Source organism: Aquarana catesbeiana, linkage group LG03 (genome assembly GCF_042186555.1).
Source record: "Aquarana catesbeiana isolate 2022-GZ linkage group LG03, ASM4218655v1, whole genome shotgun sequence".
In the NCBI taxonomy this organism is placed as follows: domain Eukaryota; kingdom Metazoa; phylum Chordata; class Amphibia; order Anura; family Ranidae; genus Aquarana; species Aquarana catesbeiana.
In genome coordinates, this window is record NC_133326.1 from 727,899,137 (window position 1) to 727,908,464 (window position 9,328).

Sequence of the window (9,328 nt, forward strand, 5' to 3'; positions counted from 1 at the left end):
GTCTCTCCTCCTCCCTCCTCTCTTACTCTTCTATCGTCCGCTCTCCGTAGTCTCTCCTCCTCCCTCCTCTCTTTCTCTTCTATCTTCCGCTCTCCGTAGTCTCTCCTCCTCCCTCCTCTCTTTCTCTTCTATCTTCCGCTCTCCGTAGTCTCTCCTCCTCCCTCCTCTCTTTCTCTTCTATCGTCCGCTCTCCGTAGTCTCTCCTCCTCCCTCCTCTCTTTCTCTTCTATCTTCCGCTCTCCGTAGTCTCTCCTCCTCCCTCCTCTCTTTCTCTTCTATCTTCCGCTCTCCGTAGTCTCTCCTCCTCCCTCCTCTCTTTCTCTTCTATCGTCCGCTCTCCGTAGTCTCTCCTCCTCCCTCCTCTCTTTCTCTTCTATCTTCCGCTCTCCGTAGTCTCTCCTCCTCCCTCCTCTCTTTCTCTTCTATCTTCCGCTCTCCGTAGTCTCTCCTCCTCCCTCCTCTCTTTCTCTTCTATCTTCCGCTCTCCGTAGTCTCTCCTCCTCCCTCCTCTCTTTCTCTTCTATCTTCCGCTCTCCGTAGTCTCTCCTCCTCCCTCCTCTCTTTCTCTTCTATCGTCCGCTCTCCGTAGTCTCTCCTCCTCCCTCCTCTCTTTCTCTTCTATCTTCCGCTCTCCGTAGTCTCTCCTCCTCCCTCCTCTCTTTCTCTTCTATCTTCCGCTCTCCGTAGTCTCTCCTCCTCCCTCCTCTCTTTCTCTTCTATCGTCCGCTCTCCGTAGTCTCTCCTCCTCCCTCCTCTCTTTCTCTTCTATCTTCCGCTCTCCGTAGTCTCTCCTCCTCCCTCCTCTCTTTCTCTTCTATCTTCCGCTCTCCGTAGTCTCTCCTCCTCCCTCCTCTCTTTCTCTTCTATCTTCCGCTCTCCGTAGTCTCTCCTCCTCCCTCCTCTCCTTCTCTTCTATCTTCCGCTCTCCGTAGTCTCTCCTCCTCCCTCCTCTCTTTCCCTTCTATCTTCTGCTCTCCGTAGTGTCTCCTCCTCCCTCCTCTCTTTCTCTTCTATCTTCCGCTCTCCGTAGTCTCTCCTCCTCCCTCCTCTCTTTCTCTTTTATCGTCCGCTCTCCGTAGTCTCTCCTCCTCCCTCCTCTCTTTCTCTTCTATCTTCCGCTCTCCGTAGTCTCTCCTCCTCCCTCCTCTCTTTCTCTTCTATCTTCCGCTATCCGTAGTCTCTCCTCCTCCCTCCTCTCTTTCCCTTCTATCTTCCGCTCTCTGTAGTCTCTCCTCCTCCCTCCTCTCTTTCTCTTCTATCTTCCGCTCTCCGTAGTCTCTCCTCCTCCCTCCTCTCTTTCTCTTCTATCTTCTGCTCTCCGTAGTCTCTCCTCCTCCCTCCTCTCTTTCTCTTCTATCTTCCGCTCTTCATAGTCTCTCCTCCTCCCTCCTCTCTCTTGCTTCTCTCTCTCTTCTCTCCTCTCCCTCGTCTCCTTTTCTTCTCTCCTCCCTCCTCTCTCTTTTTTCACTCCTCCTTCCTCTTCTCCTTGGAGTCCGGCACTCATTAGACAATTAAGGAGTCGGTAACAATTGCAGATCATCTACTGAACTCCATTTTTCACAAATCAAACTGATATAAATTGTTCCCAAATCCTAAAATGTACCTGACAGGAAAGTGCCTTTGTTGCTCCTAGCAACCAATCATATTCCAGCTGTCATGTCTTGGATTGGTTGGACAATGCCTTGGAAGTTCTGACCAATATGATGTAATCATTTCTGCTGGAGCAGAGTACCTGACCTATCTCCTGTAATACTCTCTCCGAGGATCATGGGAAATGACTTCAGCCTCATCATAGTAGAATGACTCCATTCCAATATCTAGATTTCTTTGTTTTTCAGCTTCTTTCCTGAAATAATAAAGACATCAGTAGACCTCCATCATTTCAGGTCATGTCCATCTGTGAGCTACAAAAGTCCCTGTGTAGAAGTGTCATCCTCCAGCCCCTCCCCCTATCAGCCTCTATACTGATCACCATTGGTGGATGTGGACGGGGATTCTTCTGGCTCAGATCACACAGCGTGCAGTGGCGGGGCTCATGTCAGTATTATATTGTATATCCCTGTAAGTTGTGGTCGTTCAGGTGCTTATCTAATAGTTTTTTTTATCTATCGATGCTCCCCGCTGAGACCACTGCCTGTGGAAGGGAATTCCACATCCTTGCCGCTCTTACAGTAAAGAACCCTCTATGCAGTTTAAGGTTAAACCTAATTTCTAATAAATTTTAATGAGTGGCCACGTGTCTTATTAAACTCCCTCCGCGGAAACGTTTTCTCCCTATTGTGGGGTCACCAGTACGGTATTTGTATATTGAAATCATATCCCCTCTCAAGCGTCTCTTCTCCAGAGAGAATAAGTTCAGTGCTCGCAACCTTTTCTCATAACTAAGATCCTCCAGACCCTTTATTAGCTTTGTTGTCCTTCTTTGTACTTGCTCCATTTCCAGTACATCCCTCCTGAGGACTGGTGTCCAGAACTGGACAGCATACTCCAGGTGCGGCGGGACCAGAGTCTTGTAGAGTGGGAGAATTATTGTTTTATCTCTGGAGTTGATCCCCTTTTTAATACATGCCAATATTCTGTTTGCTTTCTTAGCAGCAGCTTGGCATTGCATGCCATTGCTGAGCCTATCATCTACTAGGACCCCCAGGTCCTTTTCCATCCTAGATTCCCCCAGAGGTTCTCCCCCCAGTGTATAGAATGCATTCATATTTTTGCCACCCAAATGCATTATTTTACATTTTTCTACATTGAACCTCATTTGCCATGTAGTTGCCCACCCCATTAATTTGTTCAGATCTTTTTGCAAGGTTTCCACATCCTGCGGAGAAGTTATTGCCCTGCTTAGCTTAGTATCGTCTGCAAATACAGAGATTGAACTGTTTATCCCATCCTCCAGGTCGTTTATGTACAAATTAAATAGGACTGGTCCCAGCACAGAACCCTGGGGAACCCCACTACCCACCCCTGACCATTCTGAGTACTCCCCATTTATCACCACCCTCTGAACTTGCCCTTGTAGCCAGTTTTCAATCCATGTACTCACCCTATGGTCCATGCCAACGGACCTTACTTTGTACAGTAAACGTTTATGGGGAACTGTGTCAAATGCTTTTGCAAAATCCAGATACACCACGTCTACGGGCCTTCCTTTATCTAGATGGCAACTCACCTCCTCATAGAAGGTTAATAGATTGGTTTGTCAAGAACGATTCTTCATGAATCCATGCTGGTTACTGCTAATCATACCGTTCTTATTACTAAAATCTTGTATATAGTCCCTTATCATCCCCTCCAAGAGTTTACATACTATTGATGTTAGGCTAACTGGTCTGTAATTCCCAGGGATGTATTTTGGCCCTTTTTAAATATTGGTGCTACATTGGCTTTTCTCCAATCAGCTGGTACCATTCCAGTCAGTAGACTGTCAGTAGAAATGAGGAACAATTGTCTGGCAATTACTTGACTGAGTTCCCTAAGGACCCTCGGGTGCAAGCCATCTGGTCCCGGTGACTTATTAATATTACGTTTTCCAAGTCTATCTCTAATTCTGTCCTCTGTTAACCATGGAGGTGCTTCCTGTGACGTGTCATGAGGATAAACACTGCAGTTTTGGTTACTGAAGCCCCCCGATTCCCTTGTGAAGACTGAGGAGAAGAATAAATTCAATACCTTAGCCATCTCCCCATCCTTTGTAACCAGATGTCCTTCCTCATTCTTTATGGGGCCAATATGGTCTGTCCTCCCTTTGTTACTGTTTATATAGTGAGCACAGCGCAACCCAATCTGAGGAAATGCTTCATCTCCATTTATTATAAAGAAATCACTTCCAATACAATACAATTCCTGACAATCACTTCTAATTACTAGAGATGATTGGGACATACAAGATGTGAAAAATGATTGACAGAACTGATCACATGACTGTAGTGATGGAAATAAAACATAACCAATGGAAACATGAACATTCCTAATCCGGTCCTCTGGTGGATGGCAGGTTGACTATAACAGATGATAGATGTCTCCGGGGTTATCACAGGGGAAATCTGATGTGGACTGTCAGCTCTTCTGCCAAGCAAAATCCAGACCCTGATCTGCAGATCTATTTCTGTATTCTTTTCTATGAAATAAAGATTCTCCGGGACCCCTTTAGACATGGACAATACTAGTTCTAGGAGCTCCTCAGTCCAGCTGTTCCCCTATAACTCTAAATCCTCATCACTTCCTATCACTATATGATAAAAGAACATTTCTCTATATAAATGGAGACTTTAGGAGAAAAACATTCAGAGAAAAAATCTAACAAAATCTTAGGAAAGGAGGAGTTGAATGTCGGGATGTCTTCTCTAATTTAAAGCTGAACTACGGGCAGATAGAAAGGAGAAATGAAGGCAGCTCTGTATACACGAATATAGCCCGGAGTTCTGCTTTAACAGGAAGTGAGACGACCTCATTATTCCTCATATATCTTCCAGAGATTTCCCAGAATTCTCTCCTGTACGAAGGAGACTTGTTTTTCCAGGACTGAAAACTGCCGACATTGATAGAAACAGGAATATGAGCAATAAAATAATCTTTAAAGAATATATATATAGAACTTTGTGGGCTTTACTGGTACCAGAGAAGGACAGTGACACAGAAATTCATAAAAAATGTATATATGTATTACAAAATGTTAAAATATGTTATAATGTTATTCATAAAATCATAAGGTCAATGCTCATTTTGGATAATGCAGGCCATATAATTACACTTCAACAATATTCCTTTGCTAATATGTCGACGTGTTTCACCAACATTGCTTCCTCAGGACCTCAATATTCATATATTCATAAATATATGGTTTGTATGTATTAGATATTATAGGTTACATTATTCTGTATGGGATTAAACATTCTGATATTGTGATCGTGATTTTCTCCTCTAGGATCTATTTACTGAGTGAGTGTGACACTCTTGGACATTTTGTTTGAACATAAGTCCTGCCTAGTGATGTTGTGCTCCTTTATAAAGGACAAATTAATGGCATTTTTATGCACGGTTCTATTGTACCACACAGCTTATCACAGCCTTACGGCATACGGCACATCATTGACTTTTGCCTGGCTCTGATTAGAGCACGTAAGTGGTCTAGAGGGACACATCATGTTTACTATATACAGTGGAACCTCAGATTGCGTGTAACGCAGTTAACAAGTGTTTCACAATACAAGCTGTTTTTTTTTTTTTTTTTAAATCCTGGCTCGGTTTCTGAGCGTGTTCTCACAAGACGAGCAGGATTCAAGCCTCTGGGTATGCAGTATCGTATTTGGCCAAAGGTGCAGGGGGCACCGGTGACACTCTGAGACACTCAGAGACGTCCTGAAACACCCGGAAATACTCAGAAATACGCAGAAACACTCCGATCCCGAGTGTCTCTGAACGTTTCCGAGTGTTTCTGACGCCCCCGCAGCTCTGGCCACATGCTGTACTGCATACACCGGCACCCTCACACCTCTGGCCACATGCAGTACTGCATAGACCAGCAGTGACTGTGGAACAGATTATCTGACTTTCGATTGATTCTGATGGGGAAACTCACTTTGATATACGAGTGCTTTGCATTACAAGCATTCTTCTGGAACAGATTATGTTCGTAATCCAAGGTACTATTGTATCAAGTTGCATATTATTTACTAAAATGATTTGTTGTGCTTTTTCCTTTTGGATAGGTCACATTTTCTTTGCGGACAAGGTACTGAGGTCCTGAGGAACCAATGTTGGTGAAATGCGTTGAGCTCTTGACATATTAGCAAAGGAATATTGTTGAAGTGTAATTATATGGCCTGCATCATCCAAAATGAGCATTGACCTTATGATTTTATGAATATAATGCTAACATATTTTAACTTTTTGTAATAAATATATAGTTTTTTATGAATTTCTGTGTCATAAATTATGGATGAAGTACCAATGCATAGCCCAAATTTTATGTTATACCAATAAAATAACTGTCACCGATTATTATTACCATGAAGGAGAAATGACTCTGTAATACAAATCATAATAAAGAAAAATATACAAAAATATGATTCAAATCGGAAACATTTCCAGAGACAAACCTCTAAATCCCGGGACTGTCCCTGGAATCCAGACACACCTGACAGTTATCATTGTGTCAGAAAATGAATTACATTTTATATTTATAGCGCATCTGTCATGAGAGAATAATGGGGGCTGCCATTGCTAAACTCCTTTTGAGAATGCTAGTTCCCTGGCTAACAAGCTGATGCTTTGGCTTCAATACTGCCTCGGTCTTTGACCCGGAACAAGTATAGAGATAAGGAATTCTGACTTTTTTTTCTGATTCTTATTTACAGCAGTGGTTCTCAACCTCGGTCCTCAAGCACCCCCAACAGGCCATGTTTTGGGAATTTCTCTTAGATAAAATAGCTGTCCAAAATACCAAGCCATTGACTCTGATTTAAAGCACCTGTGCAAGATAAAGGAAAACCTGAAAACATGACCTATTGGGGGTACTTGAGGACCGAGGTTGAGAACCATGGATTTACAGCATGCTTGCTCTGGAGCAAAGACATAAAGTGGTATTAAACCCAAAAACAAAAATGATATATATTGAAGCTTATCAACCTTAGGCCTTTTTCCCCCTTTATTTTCCCCTAGTGATCCTACCAGTAACACATATTTTGTCTTAGGGTGGCTCCTCTATCTATGGAGTCACCACTTCCTCCAAGCAGTGGCTGATCAATGATCCATTCCCATCACCCATTCCTGTGATGTCACCAGACTCTGGGCGTTCTCACTTCTCTCCTCACATATCTTTATACAACCTTTCAATACATTAAACACAGCATGGAGGGGCTCAGTGAAGGTGGTGGTGAAGGTGTTGAGGTGTCGGATCGGGACACACAGATCATAAAAGGAGATCCGCCCCGCCTCATAATCCAGATCTATCCTGACTCTGTTACTGGAGAGATTGGTGGGTAAGGGGATATCTTTACTGTCATGTATCACAAAATACTGATTACCAGACCTGTCCAATCCCCAGGACTTCTTATTCTTTCCAATCTCTGACTTACGTCCTCTCCTCTCTATACTGGGGTAACACATCCCAACTACCCATTCATCTGATCCCCCGACATCCACATCCCAGTAATGTCTCCCTGAGGAGAAACTCTGACTGCTCAACACCTGAGGATGCCACTGAAATCTCTCTGGTGCTTGTGGGCGCCTCTGGCTCCTACCTGACCTAGATACAGTTTTCCCATCATCTGATATCTGTAGCTTAGTACTAGCCGTGTTTACATCCAGCAATATGTCTGCAGGGTAACACATTTCAACTCTCCAGCTCTCTGATCCCCCAACATCCACATCCCAGTAATGACTCTCTGAGGAGAAACTCTGACTGCACATCACCTGAGGACAATCCTGAGACCTCTCTGGTTTTTCTGGATGATTCTGGTCTATATATGACCTGGAAGCAGTTTTCCTGTCATATGATATCTGTAGCTCATTACCAGCTGTGTTTACATCCATTAATATGTCTGAAGATTCCCGTATAGGGAAGAATACATTTACCTTTGTTATTATATCAGATAAACCTGTGTGTAAGACCCCCACTACACCCAGACCCCCTCCATCATGGAGGAGTTCCTCATGTCTCTCTCTGTCCTCATTATCTCCATCCTCAGTATCACACAAGTCACCTGTGTCTGATTCCTGTAAGACAGTCAGTGGATCCGTCACGTTACACAGCTCCTCAATGTGACACATCTTCCTGGACAGCTCCTCCTTTTTTATTTCCAGATCCCGAGTGAAATCCAATATGGAGATAAAGACCCGCTCTGCCCGCCCAGAGATCTCCTCCAGGACTCTCTTCTCCAGGTCTTCCAGACGTCTCCTGAGATCTTCAAACAGGGCAGTGACTCTCTCGGTGTCACCAGCTGCTTCTTCTTCTACTTTCCAGCTGTGTTCCTGCAGACTCTGGACTCTTTCCTCCGTCTCCTCTCTCTTTGTCAGAAGTTTCTGCAGAACATTCCTCAGAGTCTCCTTCTTTTTCCCAGAAGCGTCTTCCAACATCTCCACCTGGTGTCCCCGATGTTCTCCAGCCAAACTGCAGGACACACAGACGCAAGTACCATCCTCAGTGCAGTAATACTCTAGCATCTTGTTATGGACGGAGCATTTCCTGCTCTCCATGGACAAGGTGGGGTCACATAAGACGTGTTCTGGGGAGGTTTTGTGGACTCTCAGGTGTTTATCACACAGAGAAACCTCACAGTGTAGACAGGATCTAACAGCAGGTACAGGAGAGTCCACACAGTGAGTACAGAAGACCCCAGACTCCTTCTGATCCGGATGAGCAGACAGAAAATTCTCCGCCATGTTACAAGGTTTAATTTTCTTCTGCAGTGCAGGACAATCCCGAAACTTCTCTCTGCATACAGGACAGGAATATCCTCCAAACCCCTCCTGTGTATCCAGCACACGATCAATAGAGCCCCGACAGAAGTTGTGCCCGTATTTCAAGGTTACAGGATCTGCCTAAAAGTTCAGACAGAACTGAAAGTATCTGGAGCTAGAAATACAATTAAAATGCTTGCAACTCCTCTGCACAGGGCGAGGCTGAGCTCAGCTCTCAGTTGATTTTTTAACTGCTTCAGCCCCGGAAGATTTTACCACTGTTCCTGACCAGAGCACTGTTTACAATGTGGCACTGCTTCGCTTTAACTGACAATTGCGTGGTCGTGCGACGATGTACCCAAACAAAATTTGCATCCTTTTTTTTTACCTCAAATAGAGCTTTCTTTTGATGGTATTTGATCACCTCTGCGTTTTTTATTTTTTGAGGTATAAACAAAAGAACAGCGACAATTTTGAAAAAAAAACACAATCTTTTATCTTTTACTTTTTGCTATAATAAATATCGCACATATTTTTTCAAAAAAACAATTTTTTTCCTCAGTTTAGGCCGATATGTATTCTCCTACAATTTTTTGGTAAAAAAAAAAATCGCAAAAAGGCAAAATTGATTGGCTTGCACAAAAGTTATGGTGTCTACAAAATAGGGGATAGATTTATGGCATATTTATTATTATTTATTTTTCTACTAGTAATCTGAGATTTTTATCGGGACTGCGATATTGCGGCGCACAAATTGGACGCGCTTGACACATTTTTGGGACCGTTGACAATTATACAGCGATTGGTGCTATAAAAATGCACTGATTACTGTAAAAATGTTACTGGCAGGGAATGGGTTAACACTAGGGGGCGATCAAGGGGTTAACTGTGTTCCCTGGGTGTGTTCTAACTGTAGGGGGGGATGGGA

At 43.7% G+C, this 9,328-nt stretch overlaps 1 protein-coding gene across 1 annotated transcript; it reads right to left on the reverse strand.

The window, feature by feature from the left end:
* Positions 1 to 3,790: 3,790 nt before the first annotated feature.
* Positions 3,791 to 8,662, reverse strand: LOC141133775 (tripartite motif-containing protein 14-like). The gene has a single exon (XM_073623332.1). It carries the CDS (start codon positions 8,380 to 8,382, stop codon positions 6,742 to 6,744), a length of 1,641 nt encoding a protein of 546 aa, XP_073479433.1. The 5' UTR covers positions 8,383 to 8,662; the 3' UTR covers positions 3,791 to 6,741.
* Positions 8,663 to 9,328: the final 666 nt, after the last annotated feature.

Bases quoted from the DNA above. Each gene is read 5' to 3' on its own strand.
- LOC141133775 (XM_073623332.1), bottom strand. From the start codon at position 8,382: ATGGCGGAGAATTTTCTGTCTGCTCATCCGGATCAGAAGGAGTCTGGG.